This window comes from Chrysemys picta, chromosome 8 (genome assembly GCF_011386835.1).
Source record: "Chrysemys picta bellii isolate R12L10 chromosome 8, ASM1138683v2, whole genome shotgun sequence".
Classification (NCBI taxonomy): domain Eukaryota; kingdom Metazoa; phylum Chordata; order Testudines; family Emydidae; genus Chrysemys; species Chrysemys picta.
Window position 1 is genome coordinate 52,542,467 of NC_088798.1, and position 23,635 is coordinate 52,566,101.

The window sequence follows — 23,635 nt, forward strand, 5'->3', positions numbered from 1 at the left end:
GGAAGTAATAGAGAGTTGCAATTTAGTTTTTTTTAGGCGCAGGAGAGGCGTGAACTTCAAAGTCTATAAAGAATTTATTTAAATGCTCTGACTAGATTTCGCTAGGTCAGTCAGGGACATGAAGACATGTGATCCCAGACTGGCTGGCACTGCTATGTTGAAGCCCGTAGGGCAGATGCAGTTATATCAGCAAAACTGCACTTTTACTGGTGTAGTTTGTTTTGCTCATGGGTTGGGGGAAGGGGGGGGGGGAAGGAGTGGTGGGACTCAAAGAAGCACTTTGCTTGTACACTATACTAGTTTTCTTATACTGGTAAAGTGCTCCTAGTGTAGATGTGCCCTAATAAAAAAGTATGGTGACATTAAATAGAGTTAAGGAGAGACGGTTGATCTGAGTAGACAAACAGGAGCCATGAACTCACAAATTCTAATCCCAACTCCAATAGTGACTCCTTGTGAGGTGTCAGGCTCAATTTCTCCACATTTAAAAATGGGGGTAGAGTTACTTGTATACTTCAGACAGATGTTTGTGAGGAGCACTTATTAAATCACTCACTAAAGCTTTGTTTGGCATTCTACATGAAACAACCGTTTACCAGTCTCAGAGTTCACTATCTATGTAGGCAAAATACTAACAAACGTGGATGAGAACAACATACAAAGCATGCAAATGGGCAGTTATGACAAGTATGGAGCAGACTTGTTTATACATACACACAGTAAAAACAACAGTAATAAAATATTAGAATTAGGCACTGTGAGAATAAGAATTCTGAAAAGTTCAGATCTCTCTTTATTTAAAATGCTATATTTTGACCAAGTCATCACAATACCAGCCAGTCAACAATTAACAAATTTCACAGATTACTATTTTAAAAGAATTAACCTTTGCAATATGACTTATCCCAAAAACACACACACACAGCTCTTTATTAACAAACTTGGGCTTTGGCCGACCAAGAGATTTATTTTTGGCAAGTGAGAAATCAAATGCCAAAGTCAAGGAGCCCCTACAGGAGAATGCGCTGGCGGCCACTCTTTCCCTTTCTTGAGTGCCACCACTATGTTCTCTTTTCTCCCCTCGGTCTCTCAGTTGAGATGGACTTTGGTACCAAAGTTCAAGGTCCACCTTCTTTTAGCAGCCAGAAGTGGGGAAGGAATAAAGTACCTACTCATAACTAAGACGACAGACTGACTTCTTCCTACCATTCTCTCAGGAGACAGGAGCAGACTGTGTGAGGAGCAGTTTTTAAAATTAAAAGGCTTGAGATGGGATGGGGAATTCATCTCCACCTCTGGATATTGCTGAACCATTCCTGCCATTATTGATTTGTCCCTGGCTCATTAAGAAGGTACTTTGTGATCATTCTATTTTGCCTGTGGAATCCATCAGATTTATGTCAAATAGCACATATTTGCAAAATAAATTTGCTGCAGGAGGGCATCCCTGCACTCTGCTATAGGGGCCTTGTTTCCTTCTTCGCCCTTCAAGTTGCTCCATTCAAACAATGCAGCGAGAAGGAAAGAGAGGACATCAGAGATGCCACCATTGCCTAATACAGGCCTCAACCATGTTCCAAGTCTGAAATTTAGCCTTTGGCCAACAATTAAAAAGATTCCTATAATGTTCAAATTTGGTGTGTTACTAATGCTTAATGAAGACAATGCTTTTTATAGCTTCAATTTGCTCTAAAAGGCAGTCTAAGCTTTTCTTGATCCTTAGCAAGTCAGCAGTAATTGTACAAATCTGTACATCAAATTTTCTTTTACTGGGTTTACTGTTTCCAGAATACAAAAATCAGACAAAGAGGCTATGAATTTTCACATTATTTCATCTGCAAGTAACCTTTTATTCAAAGTTTTTTGATATTGTATGCTTGATTATGCTGTAGGCTCAAAGCTTTCCGATTTTTTCCTGCAGTTCCAGTACCTTTGCATCTAAACTCATTAAGCTGCAGTTACATAGGTTAAATACTGTTTAATCTGGTACATATCTGTTTATATAGTAATTCGGAACTATATGAATGCCAACAACTTTTGTATAAAAGTGACATTTATTAACCTTGTTTCAAACATTTTTCCTTGGGGGAAAGCAATAATATACTTTAAAGACAGCATAGACTTACCTCTCTTATTCATATCCCAAAGATTTTAATTATTTATCAGCCTCTAAAAATTTATAAAATTATTCATGTCTGTCTGCATATTTGGGATTTGAATATCTGGGGAATTATCTGATAGATCTTTCTTCAGGGAAAGACGGGAATTGAGTCAATCAGGATTGGATGGATAAGTCAAATCATGATGAAAAAGGAAGCATATATAAATTCATCATACATCTTAGAGGTTTGATTATTTCATTATTTCTGTTTATGATACTTGAGCTAAAATATTTATATTGTGTGTGTTGGCCTAAAATGGGATTTTGAGGCTGCTACAAACTATTTGCATATTTTACTACATCCGTTAACCAACCTGATACACATGCTTTAACAAAAAGAATATATGGAGTGAAATTCTGATGCCACTGAAATCAGGATTTCAATCCTTGTCTCTTTATTTTTTTTTTAAATACTTAACAGCACTTTAGCTCATATCAGTGTTAAAGGATTCCTTAAGGCAAGACCTGTCATAGTGGGTAATTAAAAAAGAGCAAATGTTAAGATCCAACAACCTTGAAAATGTCTCTTGAAAAATATAGTAGTAAAGTTTTTAACAATAAAATTGTAATGAAGTAGCAGGGAAAAGGGAATTTTTATTTATTTATTTTTTTAAAACAATTCTTCCTGGAAAATAATGTTATTTTACAGGTAATTTCCATCAAAGATATATACCTTTAGTTTCCTGGAAATCTGATCCACCTACAGTATTTGCATGTTGAAACAAGATGAATATATCACTACAATTTAGAACACACCGAACTGGTGTATTTTAGGCAACATATATTTGCTAATATATGAAATTTGCAAAGCTTCCACTTTTTATTAATGTGAATATTGATCAATGTTCCCATGATGATTAGACTGCTTCTTTTGCTTGGAGTCTAGTCACTGAAGTAATTAAAGAAGAAAGCTACTGCAAAGATTGCAACTGCAGCCGCTATTACCACACCTAAAACGACAAAGGAAATATAACTTCTGTGAGTGAAGAGGAGAGTACAATCACCGCAAGTCAGGGTGTGAAGAAAAGGAAAAGTGGGAACAATAAGAGTCATTTTTAACATTGCTGAGTAGCACTACAATGCCTAAATATCAGCTTATATCGTTAGTCATATAAATTCATTTTACAAGACAATCTACATAAATTATTTTTCAAAGTGCAAAGTTCTTCAGAGATTCAATTAATCATAAACTCTACTCTTATGGGCCAGATCACCAAAAATCTAACACATCAACTCTACCTTATGGCTTCTTGATAGCAAACTGACTCTCAGATTAAAGGTTTCAGATAAAAGGGACACAAACAAGTTGAAACTTAAACAATTCCAATACATGAATTAAATGTTGTTTCAGATACTGCACTTGCCCCAAGTTCCATGGTCAATTTTTGTAGTTTTACAAATCACATTTTCCTATTGTTTTAAAATGTTTCTCCCCAGTTTTGTTATGCAGAAGATACATAAACACAAGCAGGGCAAACTGGCTGACTATTGAGAGGAAAGGACTGTCATATGCACAAACAAACAAAAAAATTTTAACCTCCAAATTACAGAAATGTAGATATTACTTCTAAAAATATTAAATAAAACAAAGGTCAGGTATAAGTAGGCTTTAAGTTGGTGTTGTAGTTGTTCCACTGACTAATCAAATACCAAGTATAAATCAAGATAGACACAGTCTATCTAGTCACATTTTAAAAAGGAAACATTTTCCTAAAGACTTACTACAATTTCTTTGCTCACCAGCGTGATGTCTGCACCAGAGACTATCATACAATATTGATTGAGGAAAAACTTCTATGATGGCTGGAATTCATTACCAAGGTAGCATAGCTCATCCTTGCAAGCAGCATAGTGATAGCTGCATGAGCACTGATACAAGCTAATTCATATATTCATTCAATGCACCTTGGAAGAAGCCACTTGCCTGCTCTCTCTCTCTCTCTTTCTTAATTGTCAAAAGAGAGGATATTAAAATGGTGGCTTCCCAGAAAGCAATAGGGCTACCTCAGCTATTTGTTTTAAGGGCAGGTTTCCTTATTATCTGTTTTGTGGAACTTAGATCTGGTTCTGATTCTGAGATATGCTGATCACCTACAACTCCCATCTGTGGAAATATTTTTAAAAGGCTACTGATGTTATATTTAAAATCACCGCTACTATATTGTTTCTCTCATCACAAACCCCCCATGCTGCCCCATCAATATTTCATTATTTGCTTTGGACTTTATCCTACAAAATGCTGAACACTTTGGTCCTGATGTAGCAAAGCACATAAGTACGTGTTTAACTTTAAGCATGAGAGTCAGATGCCAACAGGACTACTCACATCCTTAAAGTATGATCTTAAGTGCATGGCTAGATCAGGGCCTGAGTGCCACCAATCCAGTCATAGAAGTTCATCTATGCAGACAACATCTGCTGCAGGCTACAGGCTCTGACCTTCTCTGTGCTGGAAAAGATCCTGAGTAACGATGCTGAAAAGCTGGCCAACTACTGCAAGACATGGCATGCCTTCAGTCTAGCATCAGCAATAGTCTCTAACATATTCCACCTCCAAATGCCAACATTAAGAGGGAATTGAACATCATAATGAAAGGCCAGAAGCTGAAGCATATCTAGTTTACTTAGGTGTGACCCTTAACCGAACACTGACACCTGAGCAAGAAAGCAGTGAAGGTCAAGACACGCAACAACCTTCTCAGCAAACTGGCAGGTTCTTCATAGGGAGTAGATGCTCCAACCCTAAGGACCTCAGCCCTTGCCATCTCGTACTCAATAGCAGAGTACTGCGCACCAGTATGGAGACGGTTGGCATGCACCAAACTTGTTGACGTGAAACTCCTCTCAACTATGTGCATCATCACAGGAAGTCTCTCACTGACTCATCTTCCATGGCTTCCAGTTCTGAGCCACATTGTTCCCCCTCACATCAGGAGGGAGATTGCAGCTGGTAAGCTGCCTGATAAGGTACGTGCCAACCAAGCTTGCCTTTGTTCAACAACCTTTTTAACCCACCAGCTATACATCTTTCCTCACGGCACCCACTGTGTTTGACGCTGCCATGCCAGAACGTGACAGTGGAGTCCCTGTGGCGGGAAGACTGGTGCTCAATATCTATCAAACACCAATCAGTTCCTCGTCACAGACCCTACTGCTCACCTGCCTGGCTTTGACCTGCCACATCACCAATGGGCCCTTCTTAACTGATTCTGGACTGGGCAAGGCCTCTGGTGCAGCCAACTAGCACCGCTGGGGTCTTCGAGACAACCGAAGCTGCAGCTGTGTGGCAGATCAAACAAACAATGATACACATCGTAGAGGAGTGTCCACTAACCAAATTCAGTGGTGGGCTCCAAAAGCACCACTTGGCCACTAAGAATGCTATTGCTTGGCTCAGCGAATATGCAAACACTAAATAAATAAATAAATAAAATAAATAGCAAAACGAAGCCTTTGAAGAGTCAACCAAATAGCTTTTTTTTTTTGGCCTAAATCTCTGATCTTTTAGCAAGCACATAACTATTTGGCTTAAGCCCACTGAAGAACAAGTCACTTTTTTTCCCATTTACTAAACCTATGCTTTAAACTCTAAACTAAATTATGCCGTTTACTATGTCCTCACATCCTGAAATTACTATCAATATTGTGGGAGCAAATGACAGTGAAAGCCTATACATATCAGTTCTACAGTGCCTTAATGGGTTTATTGGAGGTAACATACCCATGTTTTGTTGAAGTTTCAATAGCAGTGTTGCTTTTGTCAATTGCATCTGTTGCGTGTCATCTGTGTTGTCGACAGGTGGCTTTATATCAACTGCACGAAATTGAAAGACAAGTTTAGCAAAACCAAGTATTCTTTCAAAGTTTATAAAAACACACCTATATTTTGCAATCACAATAATTTAAAAAGGACATTAAGTTTATAATTCCTGATCTGCTCTACCAGTGGACTATATTTACCATTTTGTATTATCAGGAGTAATGAAGCATCTGTATTGGAACTTGAGCTGTTCAACCTATTCATTATCTGGAAAAAGGGGTGAACAGTGAAGTGGCAAAGTTTGCAGACAATACAAAATTATTCAAGATAGTTAACTCCAAAGCAGACTGCAAGGAATTACAAAGGGATCTAACAAAACTGGGTGACTGGGCAACAAAATGGTAGATTAAATTTAACCTAGATATGTGCAAAGTAATGCACATATGAAAAAACACAGAAATATACAATGATGGGTGCTAAAATAGCTGTTATCACCCAGGAAAGAGATCTTGGAGTCACTGTGGATAGTTATCTGAAAACTTCTGCTCGAAGTGAAGCAGTGGTCAAAGAGACATACTATTGTATGTCAAGAATTATTATGAAAGGAATAGAAAATAAGACAGAAAATATCACGCTACTATATAAATGCATGGTGCTCCTGCACCTTGATTACTGGTTCCAATTCTGGTCACCCAATCTCAAGAAGGATACACAGGAAATGGAAAAGGTCCAGAGAAGGGCAAGAAAGATGATCAAAAGTACAGAATGGCTTCTATAGGAGGAGAGTCTAAAAGATTAGGGTTGTTCAGCTTAGAAAAGAGACAACTGGGGGAATATGGGGGAGATAGAAGTCTTTAAAATCATGAATAGTGTGTGTGTGTGTGTGGGAATTATTTACCCGGTCACACACACAAAAACCAGGAATCACCCAATGAAATGGGCACCAGGTTTAATATAAACAAGAGGAAGTACTTTTTCACATAATGCACAACCAACTTGTGGCACTCATTGCTATGATGTTGTGATGGCCAAAACTATAACTGGGTTCAAAAAGGACCTTGATAAGTTCATGGAGGATAGGTCCATCAATGGCTATTAGTCAAGATCATTAAGCACTCAACCCCATGCTCAAGGCAATCCTATACCTCTGATGACCAGGAGCGGGGAGTGAAAAAACAGGTATGGATAACTCCATAATTGCCGTTCTGTACACTCCCCCTGAAGCTCTGGTAGAGGCCACTGTTGGAGACAGGATACTGGGAAAAATGGACCAGTTCTACTATGGCAGCTCTTATGTTCTTATTAGTAATAATAGTAGCAGCAGCATAGCACCAACAGAATGCTAAGTGCTTTACAAACCAGTTAAAGAGACAAAAAGGTAAAACTGTGAAAAAGCACTTAAGTGACTTACATTCCTAAGGCCCATTTTCAACAGTCACTTTGACACTTAGAGCCGAAGTCATTTTTCACAATTTTTCCCAGAACCTTCACTCCAAGAAGTTTAGAAGCTCAGGGGCTAGAAGCTAAGATTTAAGCACATAACATTACTCACTTAAGTGGTTCCATTTAAGTCAATGGAACAACTAGGAAAACTGACATAAGTAGTTACTCAGGTACATAATGGTCCATAGGATTGGGTCCTAAACTGGGGCTTTACAAGAAGAAACTAAATTATTTTTTCTTAGAATGAAAAACAAACATTCAGTTTTGTTTGTGTTACTGCACTTCGTGTCCTTGTGCTTTTGGCAGTAGCTGAAATGCAAGGCTGCATAGAGTACTTTTTTTTTAAATCATGACTAGAAATAGTTAAAGGAGACCATAGAAACCACCATTTAGATGTGAACATATTTAATCTATTATTGTTACAGGTAATATCTAAGATTACATAATAAAGAGATTGGATGGGGGGGGGGGGGGGAATATATTTTTTTGGTTTATTTTGTGCGTTTGACAGAACCTCATGTGTAGTTAGTTTCACCCATCCCCAGCTGGATATCTCTTATCACTGTGTAGAAAAACTCCAAAATATAGGAGAGACAAATTTTAAATTGATTGTAAGATTGAAATCGGATTGTAAAATTTCCATTAAAGATGGGAATGGGAGGCGGTGCTCAGGGGCAATGTAATGACTGAAAGTACTTTTCACTTATTTTTTAAATATTGGGTGGGTTTCAAGTTGACAATGGCTCCTGATGCACTGCCCTCCTGTAAACACATTGAGACTATGTGTATATATTTAACAAGTAATATTAGTTAGACACACACATTGAACAAAGCATCCATTAACCAATGCAAAAATATGGCACATAGGGTTCCCAAACACTGAAGTCCTTAAATTTTTCCATATAACAAGTACAGTCCAGACAGTGGATATAAACATTTCTGTACACCTCTTTGTCTGTGTACTTCAATTCTGGCCAATTTTTGAGACCAGGAGAATAAATTTAGAATCCAGTCCTGTGTCTGTACTAAAAGTACCAATGGTTTGGTGGACACTCGTCCAGTTATAATTAGATTGAGCTCACTAATTGATTTCATACATAGAGGAAAACACATTGGCCACTGTTGACTTAGACTGGAAATAAACCACTGATCTAAAGTTGAAGGGCTCTGTATCCCAGCCATTTAATGATACTTTCAGAATATGTGAATTTTCCCCTTAAAGTAAATCATAAAACTGTTTTATACTTGAAGCATACACATAAAAATTCACCCAGACTGCTTCAGGTGTGCAATAAATAAGTGACTACATGGGGTGAATCTATTAATACTAATCTGCCAATGGTGCAAGCAGGGGCTTCTATTGGCATTTTCTGTAAAAGTGAAGTTCCACTGGATTTAATCTGGGAAAAGTTATGCCTAAGTGTCCCTCTCCCTGCAAGTACGTTTCAATGTGTTCTTGCACCAGAATCCCTAAAGGCTGGCTTTGTTCTAATCTTTTTCTAAAGATTTTCTACCCAGCAACTAATAATAATAATTTTTAAAACCACTTCTATTAAGGAGGAACTTTGAGCACCAAGTGATTTCACATTTCTAAGTAATATACTCTAACTTAGTAACTTCATCTTTTAATGAAAGAAGAAGAACAAAAAAAGAATTTACAGCCAATTATCAGCAAATGTAAGGAAATGGAGACTGGAATCTAAAAATCATAATACAACCGGTCAGTTGCTGGGTAAATATCTGAAATTTATTGACCATTAAAGAGGGTATAGCATTCAAGTTAATAGCATGAGGAAGATGAAAATGTATTGTTGAGTTGGAGGAACAAAATAATGCCAGTAGGATTCTAGCCTGCATCAAATTAATATATTATGAACATGACAAGGGAAATTATACAGGGAAATCTGTCTTAAGCAACCACTCAAGGGACCAAAGTCAATACTCACTGTAGGTAGCAATTCAACACAGGTAGAGAAGAATTGTACTTTGTATGTTTGGAGATACTCTGGGGTTGTCTTGTAAGACATGCTTTGCCTAAAGGAGTGTTTTTTCATTCAGGTTTCACTGCACCATCGTATCATAGCAGGATATGGAGGCACCACTTGCAGTATTATGTTATGCTGCAGTATTATATCTTGACTGTTAGAAGTTACTTTTTCGATTAAGTCCATACATTTTGCAGAAGTAGAATCTAGATAAGGGAAGTTTTACTTTATCTAAATATAAACAGAACTCCTCATAAGTGAGGCTGCCAGACCCATTCATTAATCTAGAGAAATCACTGTTGAGCAATACAAGGCAGTGCCCTCTGTCTCACGCACTCATTACAGAAATTGCCACACTTCCAGAAGTACTTTCACCATTATATCATCAGCTATTGGAGTAAGTTTAAACTGGATCTGGGTTGATCAGGTGGGTGGCTGGTGTATCATCTGAGATGACTGATGTATGGCTAGCTTATGAAATTCTAATTCCATATAACTTACACACAAATTACATCATTTAAAAATCAACCAAGCTGCCTCCCTTTGTGAAAGCACGTTTCTACATGTTTTTACTCCAGAAACCAATAGCCTTCAACTGGATGTATTTCAGCATAGCAACTAATGAATACAATTGCTTAGCAACTTATTTAATGGGATGCAGAGGTTTCAAGGGCTAATCAAGAATAAAACTTGGGTAATATGTTCATTTACTACAACTACAGTTACCAGAAGATTTGAGTATCAAAAATACCATGTTTTTCCACAGAAAAAATACATATGCTCATCGGTTTACAGTGTGTGTGTAGATCTGCAGTTCAAATATTACAGTGCAAAAAATAATTTGATATTTAAGAACCTATTAGAAAGAAAAGGTAGAAACATTGTGATCTTTCTAAATATATATTTTAATAATGGTTTCAATTTCATAATAAAGTTCAGAATTTTGCATTCAGAAAGAACAACCTCTCTCAGTCAGCATTTAAAAAATCTTCATAACTCTGGTCAGGGTAATGTTGCTGGGGAGGGGGAAAAAACCCATCAGGTTTATATGGCTCTGTGATAACTCTGCTTGTAGGAATGCTATCACTTTGGGAGCTGTTACTCTTGAGAAGGACATTAATGAACATGGTTCACAGGATGGATTAGAAAATAAATAAAATATCTGTTCTTCATAGTAACCCAAAGAAGATTAAAGCCTAGCACACACAATGCCCAAAGTCTAAAGCACAATTGATATAATGCTGTGTACAATTACCTAGTGCAGACGCTTTCTAATGCCAATACTCTCTGTCCTTTAAGATCTAGCGAAGGCAAAGTTTCTTACAAAGAACAAGTGAACGATAAGAGATTACAGCTACTAAAACTGTATTTGTGTTAACCTACTCAACGTATTTAATCCGTTGGTGCCAGGAGCTAGGATTTAGTGAAGCCAATCGCTAATGCAAAGCTTTCAGTTGTTCATGGTCAAAGCACTGAAGTACCTTGGAACTACAATCTGAGAGTTGCTTGTACTTTTCAGATATGACTGGTTACTTCTTACTATTTTCCGTTTTAAAATGTTAAAGACTGACCCACTGCAGTGGGTCATTAGCAGGAGCCAAATGAAAAGATATAGTAAAAACGCTTTTGTGACCAGCAGAACTATGTAATTCTGAACAGAAATATGGAACTCATCACAATAAATGAGCACAAGAAATCTCATTCCAACCTACACAGTCAACTCTACAGCAACATTTCACATTTTCCTCTTCAAAAATATGCAGGTTTGAAGCAATGAAAGTGATACTAGCTATGATAAAACTAGAAAAGTATTAAAATGTTTTTGACTTAAGACATTACAAAACTATAGAATAAAACTCTTCTAACCATATTGGGGGGAAGAGGGGAGAGAGAGAGAGAGAGAGAGAGCATGCCTCAGATATTAAGATATATTATGGGCTGTATTCTCCAAACCACAACATTTGACTGTCTCACCTGGAAAGGGCTATTTTTTCCTTATGAGTTAGCCAGCCAGCAACTGCAGTCAGGTGATATAGGAGTGAAACTCTATATAGCTAACTATACCACAAAATACTTCTAATTTAAAAATAGAAAAGTATGAAAAAACAACAACTCATAACTGGAATACAAAAGTGATTATGAGTGTTAATTATGATGAAAAAAGATTTATTTAGCATGCAATGAAATTCCATGTTAATTACCTTAAATAGAGAGCACTCCCCCCACCCCAAAAAAGTCTTGCACAATACACTTGACACAGACAAATTCAAACTCAGAATAATGAGATAAAAACCCTAAACAAAACTCCCAAGAAAAATGCTGGAAATACATTTTTACATTTACTGTGAAAACATTTGTTTTGATGAAAACATTGTTCTAGTTAAAATATTGAGCTACTGAGCAAGTTCTTGACTAAAATATAAGAGGTCAGAAAGTTCATATGTGGTGCAGTTTTTGTCTCTTAGGCTTTAAGAAAATTATTTATAAATGCCTCATGAAATAAGGTCACCAATAACTCAGACACACTGAAATCATGGAGTTTTAAATTAAATTAGATTACTTTCTTGATGGAAGCCATGTATATTTGTACATTGCTGCAATAAAAGATTTAAGATTATTTTTGCATTTTTGTGGATTGTGACTAATACCAACATTTTTGCCATCTTACCTTGAACAAAGCTCTAGATAGCTGAAGTGCTGATCTATGACACAACCCATGAGAAAGCAATAACATATCAAGTAACTTTTTATATATGAAGATATGACAGCCTTAAGCATCTTAGTCTGTAATTTAAGTAAGTATATTTAAAAGTGTAATTACACTAGTATACACAAGAGCTACAAGATATGAAGTTTGCATCAAAGCTTAAATCTGGCTTTCAGCGTAATGTAATGAAATGAATAAAGTCTGTTTGTGCTGTTGGTTAATTTATCCATAATCCCTGTTGTAGTCTAATTTGGTTCTTTACTCAGATGGTATATTTACCTGTGTTTATTTCCTCGGCTATCTGTATAGCTTCCCCGTGCACAACTTGATCCAACATCTCAAAAAAACGCTCTTGGATTTCGCCAGCCGTTTCATCTCCAAATTTATAATCACACAGCATCACATTTGATCCAGCAATAGAGGCAAACACTCTGTGAGGCAAGACATGATATTCTCTCTCAGAATCTAGAAAGAAAGGGAAAGGAAATACTATACAAGTACTTGTATAGCTATGGTAAAGACTTTTCAATAATCAGCATACATTATACAAGCTGTTGTAAAAAGGACTGTTCAAGGCATCATGTAAAAGTCTGATTTCAAACATTTCCAGCTTAATTGTTACTGTTTCATGTAAGTTCTAGCCACTTATATTTGTAAATGGAAATTATATTCCTACTAACTAAAACTTTTCATATATTTTTCATATAACCTCTCTTTGGTGGTCCTTAGAAACAGGCAAAGGACCTTAAAAATGATTATGAATTGAGAATGTTGACAGGCCCTTTAGAAATGATACAAAGAGCACTCTCATGAAGGCTGGAGATAAAGGAGTTGATGCATGTGCCAAACAGTACACAATTTCAGCATCATAAAGGATAGCAAACAATTAGTTATTGTTTTATGTAGTTAGCAGCCATGGAGTACAAGTGCCACCTAAAGAGAGAATGGAAAACTGCATGCAAATGATAAAATCTACTACTGCTACATTCCCCATTTTGGATAATGTTAGCTAAAATAATACTTACAATGAGATTATTTCTCATTACACATAGCACCATAAACATAACTTAATGTCATCCTAAAGTAGATGATGAAGACTATTTGGCAGCATTCCATTTTCCTTTTGGCTAGTCAAACAGTTACTATTTAAAACAAACAAACAAACAAACAAAATATATACCTTTTTATTTAAATGTAAAGTGAATTTTGTATATTATATATATAGGAAACCTCAGGGGTGAAATACTGGAGACTTTAACACCACATGGGCTACATTTGTAAATCTGGATAGGAGCATAACAATTCCCATACTGGATCAGACCGGAGGTCAATCTAGTCTAGTATCCGGTCTCTAACAGTGGTCAACATAAGATGCTTAAAAGCAGACGTGGGCAAACTACGGCCCACGGGCCACATCCTGCCCGACCCCATAGCTCCCGGCTGGCTCTGGCGGGGTGTCGCGGCTGCGAACTCCTGCTGCTGGTAAGGGGGAGGGGAGCAGGAGGTCCTGGGGGGCCAGTCAGGGAGGAGGGGGTGGTTGGATGGGGCGGAGGTTCTGGGGGGGGGGGTCGGTCAGGGAATGGGGAACAGGGAGGGTTGGGAGTGGGAGTCCCGGGGGGCCTGTCGGGGGCCTGTCAGGGGGCGGGGATGTGGATGGGGTCGGGAAGGCAGTCAGGGGACAGGGAGCAGGGGGGTTGGATAAGGGGGTGGGATCCCGGGGGGCGGTGGTCAGGGGACGAGGAGCAGAGGGCGGTTGGATAGGCGGTGGGAGTCCCGGGGGGGGGTGGGGGGGGCTTTCAGGGGGTGGAGGTGTGGATAGGGGTCAGGGCAATCAAGGGACAGGGGGGTTGGATAGGGGGCGGGGGTCTCGGGAGGGGGTGGTGAGGGGACAAGGAGCAGGGAGGGTTGCGGGTTCTGAGGGGGACAGTCAGGGGGCGGGAAGTGGGAGGGGGCAGATAGGGGGCAGGGGCCAGGCTGTTTGGGGAGGCACAGCCTTCCCTACCCAGCCCTCCATACAATTGCGCAACCCTGATGTGGCTCTCAGGCCAAAAAATTTGCCCACCCCTCCTTTAGAGTAAGGTGTAAGACTCCTGTTGCAGGCAAATGTGGTATGGTCTGTTCCGCATATTAGGTTTCCTCCAGATCTCTAATAGTTAGGATATGGATAATTCCTTTTTGAAACTTGCCATGTTCAGTATATTGTTTATTGGGTGGGGACATCACAAAAATAATTGGCTGATTCTGACTAAGTATCAAAGCCCTTCTGTATTAGAGATCTTGATGCTGCGTCCAAGACTATGGGGTAAACCTTACTGTACTCAGGGTCAGTTATGCCAAGAAGGGAATAAAGTGGAAGTTTAATTTACACTCAGGGCAAGAAGGCATTTAATAAACATTATAGGTTATAGGGGGGAAAATGCAGGCCGAAAAAACAATGCCTGAAGTTGAATGAAAATCCTTCTGAACTGGACAGCTGAAAAAAAGAGGCAAAGGAGTGACAAATAGAATTTGTGTTGCCTGATACACTTTTGTTTCCCTCTAACTACACCCAGATTTCAGTACTGCAGATTGAATCCTGATGACTATCAGTAAGGAACTCCAGGAAATCAAAAGGCAAATTACATTAGAAAAAGATAATTTGCTTTCTTCTCTAGGCTCTTACTTTTTTTGTCGGGTGCCTCATTTATAAGCAGATCTTCAAACAATATTGCACAACGATCAGAGAGTGTGTTTATTATATCCCTCTTTAAAGCCTGCAAGGACAAAACAAAAAACACAATAAACACCATGCCAGCCAGTTTGCAAGGTATTTGTGATTATCAAGAAACAAACAGTGTGTATAAAAAAAAAAAGTCTCAGTTTGTCCTATGCATTTAGGCCAACTTAACAGTGATATGTATTAACAAAATCAAAATATAAAAAACAGGAATAAAAAAAAAAAGCCTGACCAAAAAAAAAAAATATTTTTTCCCTTTCAGTTTTCCTAACATAACAACAAATCATCAAGAAGTGTGGCTTTGTTATTATCTCTTTAAATAAGCTTAAATATTGAAATTCAAGCATATGACCAAACTCAGGAGACTGGGTTATATTCTTGGCTCTACCACAGATTTCCTGTGTCCTCTTAGCCAAGTTACAGGCTCTCTTTAAAACTTGCCTATTTCCACAATGATTTTGAGAAACTTAGCCCTGGTCTACACTACAGAGTTAGGTCGATTTTATAATGAACGCGTCTACACAAGCAGCCCCGTACATCGACATAAAGGGCTCTTAAAATTGACTTCCGTACTCCTCCGCAGCGAGGGGAGTAGCGCTAAAATCGACCTTGCTGGGTCGAATCTGTGGTAGTGCGGAAACAAATGGGCATTATTGTCCTCCGGGAGCGATCCCAGAGTGCTTCAATGTGACCACTCTGGACAGCACTTTCAACTCCGATGCACTAGCCCAGGTACACAGGAAAAGTCCCAGGAACTTTTGAATTTCATTTCCTGTTTGGTCAGTGTGGCGACCTCAGCAGCACAGGTGACCATGCAGTCCCCCAAGAATCACAAACGAGCTCCAGCATGGAGCGAACAGGAGACACCGGATCTGATTGCTGTATGGGGAGAAGAATCTGTGCAGGCAGAACTCCGATCAAAAAGAAGAAATGCTAATACATATGCCAAAAATCGCACAGGGCAGGCAAGCCTACCAAAAAACAAAGGAGGCAAACTGTCACTCTGGGTCAGAGCCCCATACATGCCACTTCTATGATCAGTTGCATTGCATTCTAGGGGGGGACCCTACCACTACCCCACCACTGTCCATGGACACCTGCAAGGGGGGAGTCTCACACAACATGGAGGAGGATTTTGTGGATGAGGAAGAGGAGGAGGAGGAGAATATGCAGCAGGCAAGCGGTGAATCTCTTCTCCCCGGCAGCCAGGACCTTTTCATCACTCTGGAGCCAAATCCCCCAAGGCAGGATCCCTGACCCTGAAGGCGGAGAAGGTGAGTGCACATTTGTAACTACACTACAGGGTTTAAAAGCAATAGTGTTTAAATGTTTGATTTGCCCTGAAGACTTGGGATGCGTTTGCGGCCAGTACAGCTACTGGAAAAGTCTGTTAACGTGTCTGGGGAGGGAGCGGGAATCCTCCAGGGACATCTCCATGAAGCTCTTCTGGAGGTACTCTGAAAACTTTGCAGAAGGTTTCTGTGAAGGGCTGCCTTATTTCATCCTCCACAGTAGGACACTTTACCACACCAGGCCAGTAGCAAGTAGCCTGGAATCATTGCAGAACAAAGCATGGCAGCAAATGGTCCTGGGTTTTGGTCGCATTCAAGCAACGTTCAGTCTGTATCTTTCTGTGTTAGCCTTAGGAAAGTGATATCATTCATGGCCACCTGGTTGAAATAGGGGAATTTTTGTAAGGGAACAGTAAAAGGACCCCGTTCATGCTGGGCTGTTTGCGCTTGGCTAAGAGGGATCATCCCTGAGAATAGCCACGCGGTGGGGGGAGGGATGAAGGGATCATCCCAAATAGTCACGCGGAGGGGTGGGAAGAAGCGTGTGCTGCACATGCACCTGAAAACCACAGCCCCTCCTTTTAAACGGCAAACCCAACCGGCATTGCTTGCTATGGGAAAGGAGGGCACTGCAGTTTGAAACCATTCCCACATGTTATGAAGGCGGAAGAAGCCAACCCAGCATACCCTTTGGCTTACCATGGCTGCCTGGAAACCAAATTCTGTTGCCCAGCCATGTGTGATGTGTCACCACACCGGCAGGCACTCAATATAAAAGGCAAAATGCGACCTTCTACCTAAAGCACATGTGCTGTCTGCTGTGAATTGCTTGTTTCACTGTGAAAGAGTCTCCCTTCTGTTCTCAGAAATGTTCTCATCTTAACTTTTACTCTCCCTTTTTATCCCCCCTGCAGGTGCAAATGTTTCTATGCTCCCCGTAACATCTCCATCCCCGAATTTATCGCAGATTAGAAGGCGAAAAAAACCGCACTTGCGAGGACATGTTTTCCGAGCTCATGCAGTCCTCCCGCATTGATAGGGCACAACTGAATGCATGGAGGCATTCAGTGGCAGAGTCCAGGAAAGCATTAAGAGCGCGATGAGCAGAGGCAGGATGCAATTCTGAGGCTAATGGAGGAGCAAACAGACATGCTCAGGCATCAGGTGGAGCTGCAGGAAAGCCAACAAGAGCACAGACCGCCGCTGCATCCACTGTACCACCGCCTGCCCTCCTCCCCAAGTTGGATATCCCCTCACCCAGACGCCTAAGAACGCGGGGAGGGAAGCTCCGGGCACCCAGCCACTGCACCCCAGAGGATGGCCCAAGCAACAGAAGGCTGTCATTCAAACAGTTTTGATTTGTAGTGTGGCTACAATAAGCAATGTGGCCTTGTCCTTCCCTCCTCCCCCATTCCACCCTGGAAACCTTATCAGTTATCTCCCTTTTTTTTTTTTTTTAATTAATAAAGAAAGAATGGTTTCAAAACAATAGTGACTATTTCCTTTGCCAGCTGTGATCGAACGGGGGGAGGGTGGTTGGCTTACAGGGACTTAAAATCAACAAAGGGGGCGGGTTTGCATCAAGGAGAAACACACACAACTGTCACACCGTAGCCTGGTCAATCATGAAACTGGTTTTCAAAGCCTCTCTCATGCGCAGTGCAGCAACCTGTGCTCTTCTAATCGCCCTGATGTCTGGCTGTTCAAAGTTGGCAGCCAGGTGATTTGCCTCAACCTCCCACCCTGCCATAAACGTCTCCCCTTTACTCTTACAGATATTATGGAGCACACAGCAAGCAGCAATAACAATGGGAATATTAGTTGCGCTGAGGTCTAACCTAGTCAGAAAACAGCGCCAGCAAACTTTTAAACATCCAAAGGCACATTCTACCACCATTCTGAACTTGCTCAGCCTGTAGTTGAACTGCTCTTTACTACTGTCCAGGGTGCCTGTGTATGGCTTCATAAGCCATGGGAGCAAGGGGTAGGTTTGGTCCCCAAGGATAACTATTGGCATTTCAACATCCCCAGTGGTAATTTTCTGGTCTGGGAACAAAGTCCCTTCTTGCAGCTTTTCGAACAGCCCGGAGTTCCTAAAGATGCGAGCGTCATGCACCTTTCCCAACCATCCCACGTTGATGTGGATGAAACGTCCCTTGTGATCCACCAGTGCTTGCAGCACCATTGAGAAGTACCCCTTGTGGCTTACGTACTGTTTGGCAAGGTGGTCCGGTGCCAAGATAGGGATATGCGTTCCATCTATCGCTCCACCACAGTTAGGGAATCCCATTGCAGCAAAGCCATCCACTATGGCCTGCACATTTCCCAGAGTCACTACCCTTGATAGCAGAACGTCAGTGATTGCATTGGCTACTTGAATCACAGCAGTCCCCACAGTAGATTTGCCTACTCCAAATTGATTCCCAGCTGACCGGTAGCAGTTAGGCATTGCAAGCTTCCACAGAGCTATCGCCACTCGCTTCTCAACAGTTATGGCAGCTCTCATCTTGGTATTCTGGCGCTTCAGGGTGGGGGAAAACAACTCGGAGTTCCAGGAAAGTGGCCTTAGGCATGCGCAAGTTTCGCAGCCACTGGGAATCATCCCATACCTGCACACTATGTGGTCCCCCCGTCTGTGCTTGTTTGCCGGGCCCAGAATCAGCATTGTACTGTATCAACCAGCCCCACTTCTGCCATGATGTCCCAATTGCCACAGCCGTGCTTTCAGGAACATCTGTTACCATGTCCTCATCACAATCATCCTCGTGCTGCCGTCTCTTAGCCAGGTTCTGCACATACTGCAGTATAACGAGCAAAGTGTTTACAATGCTTGCAACAACAGCGGTGAGCTGAGCGGGCTCCATGCTTACCGTGCTATGGCGTCTGCACGGGTAACACAGGAAAAAAGGCGCGAAATGATGGTCTGCAGCTGCTTTCACAGAGGGAGGGAGAGAGTGACGACATGAACCCAAAACTACCCACGACAATGTTTTTGCCTTATCAGGCATTGGGAGCTTACCCATAATTCCAATGGGCAGCAGAGACCGCGGGAACTATGGGATAGCTTCCCACAGTGCACCGCTCCGTGAGTCGATGCTAGCCACGGTAGTGAGGACGCACTCCGCCGACTTATTGCGCTTAGTGCGGACATACACAATCGACTGTATAAAATCGATTCCTAAAAATTGACTTCTATAAAATCAACCTAATTTCATAGTGTAGACAGCCTTAATTCATTAATGTCCGAAGTGCTTGGCACTCCACACAGAAAGCTGTGATAGAATAATTAGGCTATCGAGACAAATACTGCTCTCACATACGCGCCTCCTGCATTAAAACCACTCACTCCATCAAAACCAATTAGAGTACAATATAGACTGTTACTGTAACTGGTATGTTAAATAAAACTGTTTTATGTGGTTAGGGGGTTTCCTTTTGTTAAACGAAATAGAAGTTAACTGTTTATAGTGCTTTTTAGTTATTCGGAATGCTAGTTTGATTTTAAAAAGGTGTTTCTAGTCAAAAGTTAGTAATGTTAAATTTATAAAACCTGCTTCATCAAGTCACAATATTCTCTGTGTTGTATTATTGATTTTAATGTATTTTAATTATGAACATTAATGGGGACAAGATTATGGCAAAACTCTTACACACTTTGTGGGTGCAGTGTCCAATGGGGCTTGAATTTTATCCTTTGTCTTTAGTTTGGCTATGTCTACACTAGCACCTTTTGTCGGTATAAGTTACGTAACTCAGGGGTATGAAAAAACACCCCCCTGAGCGACATAAGTTACACCAACAGAAGCGCCAGTGTGGACAGCACTGTGTCAGCGGGACACACTCTCCCACTGACATAGCTACTGCCCCTTGTTGGGGGAGATTTAATTATGTCAATGGGACAGCTTTCTCCCATCGGCATATAGCAACTACAAACAGAAGTAGGAGATTATATGTATGATTTCAAAACATGTGATCTGTTACCACGCAGAAGGTTGCAACATGGAAAAATACTGACTGTCATGTTCAGTACTTTTTTGGACAATATTAGAAGTGTAGCAGGACAACAGAAAAGATCACTTTGATTTAGAAGTACTAATCCTTTAAGTACATTTGAAGACAGTAGCTGGAATATCTAATCTGCCTACAGTAAGTACAAAAATACGTAACATACAAAAGTCATTCCTTTAATTTTAAGAAAACTTTACACCAAGCATTACCACCACTAGACTAAGAGTAAGTTAGGATTTCTTAGGAGGACAAAAAAACCACTAGAAGAGACCTAAAATGAACTGCTTCTAAATAAAATTAAACTTTTGAAAAATTTATTTTCTTGCACAATAAAAAGGACTTCCAAAAATTCCAAACTATCACTCTAGCTGTCTGGAGTTCAGAATTTTTGGAGCCCAATTTGGACCTCTATTATCCTACCAAAGGCAAAGGTAGAACAATAATTTTATGGTTCCAGTAAAATATTTGGGAAAAGCAATGAAGGAGAGTGATCACTACATTCAATACCTGAATAGCATCTTTAACTTTTGGCTTGTTATTATGGATGTAAGCTCTGCATTTCACAGCACCTTTAAGATTTATGAAACCACTGCAGACTTGCACTGTTGCTGTAGATCTATGGCCTGAACTCTGGGACTGAAAGATAAACACATTTCAATCATAATGTTAGCTATGCATCTGCAATATGGTCAGTCATGAAGCCACAACATATTTCAATTAACAGCACTTAAAATGTTAAGTACTTGGTAAAATGTGTTATTTCCCCCTCACAGTTTATACCTTTTAGCAAGTAATGTAAATATGAAGATCTGTCTTAACAGTTTTGTCCTTTTCCAGTTGGTAAACTCTTTAAAATTTGCTTTTCCAGGAACCTATACTTTCTTGCAATTAATGTATTTTATGTTTACTTCTCATCAGCATGCAAATATACATCAATAGTGATACTAGCAAGGTTGTGAAAATAGCTCCCTCTGCTTGTTTTTGAAGTTTGATCACTACTGTTTCAACTAAAAAATGTAAGCATTTTGCACATATTAGGGCTATAGAATTAATTTTATTTTCAAACAGCTTATTGCTAATATTAATACAGTATCTTCCCAGTAGCCTCCCTCGTACACTACTTTTTGAAGCCTTTTTTTAAGTGACAGAAAGTTTGTCTACTTACTGTATTAGTAAGTATAATCTAGAATATCTACGTTGTGGTGTTTGAGTATTTTTCTTAAAGCAGAGTCATCCACCAGTCCTAGAATTAATTAGGAAGAGATATTTTATCTGGTCATATCAAAGCTAATATCCATGGAGTCCTTAACCTATTTTAGGGCAAACTATAATGTTTCTGTGGCAAGAGGGAGACCATTATGAAAATCCCTACAGTCAGATGCTCTCCCTTGACTACCCCAAAGACGTTCACAGAACAGTTAGTGATTCCAGTATAAACAATATTGTTGGAGACTGATAGCTTGACTGTAAACATCTTCCCTTTGTATAGAGCATAAATAGGCATGTCTCACAAGAAAAATAACTTGCATTATTACTATTTTGATTAAATTTAAAGATGTCATGAATTGTGTGTAACCTTCAACAGGCCACTTGGGCCCTGATCACACAAGCTATTTGAAATAAGGCACTTTTTGGCATTTTTTTTTTTTTTTTTTTTTTTTTTTTTGGAAAGGAGAGTAAATTAACCACTGAAACAACTTAACTAGGAACGTAATGGATTCTTCATCACCTGAAGTCTTTAAAATCAGACTGTATGACTGTCTTCTAAAACAGTGGTTCTCAACCAGAGGTATGTGTACCCCTGAGGGTACTCAGAGGTCTTCTGGGAGTACATCAACTCATCTAGATATTTGCCTACTTTTACAACAGGCTACATAAAAAGCACTAGCAAAGTCAGTATAAACTAAAATTTCATATAATGACTTGTTTATACTGCTCAATATAAAATAAATCAATAGGAACGTAAATATTGTAATTATATGGCAAAAAGAAAGTAAGCAATTTGTCAGTAATAGTGCGCTGCAACACTTTTCCATTTTTATGTCTGATTTTGTAAGCAAGTAGTTTTTAAGTGAGGTGAAACTTGGGTGTACACAAGACAAATCAGACTCCTGAAAGGGGTACAGTAGACTGAAAAGGTTGAGAGCCAGTGTTCTAAAAGATATATGCTCTAGCTCAACCAGAAGGTATGGGCTTGAATCAGAAACCACTTGATAAAAATGCTATGGTCTGTGTTATATAGAAGGTCAGACTAGAGGAGCACAATGTTCCCTTCTGGCCTTAAGATCTATAAACCTTTTTCGTGCATGTTATCCCATACCGCCACACAAAGCTCCACTGAAGTAAATGGAGCCTTGTAGGTGCAGGATTCTGTCCAAGATGAGCAGTTTACAGAATTTGACATCTCTAGGCCTCAATTTCCCTCCCCTCCAACTATACTACACCATCCTCAAATGTTAGGTGCTCTATCAGGACCCGATACTCCCACTGAAGTCAATAACTTGGATAAGTCCCTAAGTACCAGGATTATATTAATATGAACAAGAATTACTCCCTATAGTGGGAAGTAGTTATTTAAAAAAAAAAAAAAAAAAAACACATTTTCAATTTTTATTTCATGTCCCTTTTTTAGATTAGGCATCTGAGAATACAGCTTTTTGAAATACTGCACTTAACTTTACTGGCATTTTCCACACACAATGCTTACCAATTGCGTCAGAACCTTCACATCAAAGGGTTGAATACTGTGTTGAATATTTCCTCTTGAAGACTTTTTCTGAGATAAAAGAAAGGAAAAAATGGTATATGAAATATATAGAGCATTTATCTGTATCTACCATATCTAGGTGCTCCACTGGCCCGTAGCACTGTAGTACCCGTTTGTAGATTTTCGAAAGAAAATTGAGATATCGAAACAACCTTAAGGACACAGTTAACTAAATGTTAGGAATCTTTGGGAAAAAATTATTAGTAGTGGTTTTAGTACCAAAACAACTGCATAGTTTTAGATGATCTCATGAGAATCTTCTTGAGTGGCTCGCTCTTTACCTCCAAAAACTGCAACAGCAATAAAGCTGTTGAAGTCACCCATAAAAGTCAATCTAATCTTCAGCATATGGGCAGAGTTCTTATGCACCAGTCCTCCCTAACTTATCCTTCTTTTCACTACTGCTAGAATCATCTCTTTTTTGCTTCAAGGACGGGTGGGGAATAGGCAGCAGGTTTAAAACAAACAAAAGCAAGCATCTCTTCACACAATAAACAGTCAACCTGTGGAACTCTTTGCCAGAGGATGTTGTGAAGGCCAAGACAATAACAGGGTTCAAAAAAGAACTAGATAAGTTCATGGAGGATAGGTCCATCAATGGCTATTAGCCAGGATGGGCAGGGATGGTGTCCCTAGCCTCTGTTTGCCAGAAGCCAGGAATGGGCGACAGGGGATGGATCACATGATGATTACTTATTCTGTTCATTCCCTCTGAAGCACCTGGCATTGGCCACTGTTGGAAGACAGGATACTGGGCTAGAAAGACCTTTCGTCTGACCCAGTATGGCCATTTTTA

General features: G+C 39.8%; 1 protein-coding gene across 9 annotated transcripts in view; it reads right to left on the reverse strand.

The window, feature by feature from the left end:
* The window catches only part of ODR4 (odr-4 GPCR localization factor homolog), a 38,584-nt gene that overhangs the window by 999 nt on the left and 13,950 nt on the right, over positions 1-23,635 (reverse strand). For 2 of the 9 annotated variants that reach the window (XM_005290694.5, XM_065554458.1), the window contains exons 9-14: positions 22,780-22,848; positions 20,580-20,708; positions 14,719-14,809; positions 12,336-12,521; positions 5,883-5,975; positions 759-3,111 (exon numbers count right to left, since the gene is read on the reverse strand). In XM_005290694.5, coding sequence (XP_005290751.2) covers positions 3,044-3,111; positions 5,883-5,975; positions 12,336-12,521; positions 14,719-14,809; positions 20,580-20,708; positions 22,780-22,848 — 636 coding nt within the window. In that variant the 3' untranslated portion in view covers positions 759-3,043. Of the gene's footprint in view, positions 1-758; positions 3,112-5,320; positions 5,441-5,882; positions 5,976-6,121; positions 6,189-9,310; positions 9,556-12,335; positions 12,522-14,718; positions 14,810-20,579; positions 20,709-22,779; positions 22,849-23,635 lie in introns of those variants that run through there. The other 7 variants (XM_065554456.1, XM_065554457.1, XR_006174693.2 and 4 more) reach the window with 7 other exon arrangements.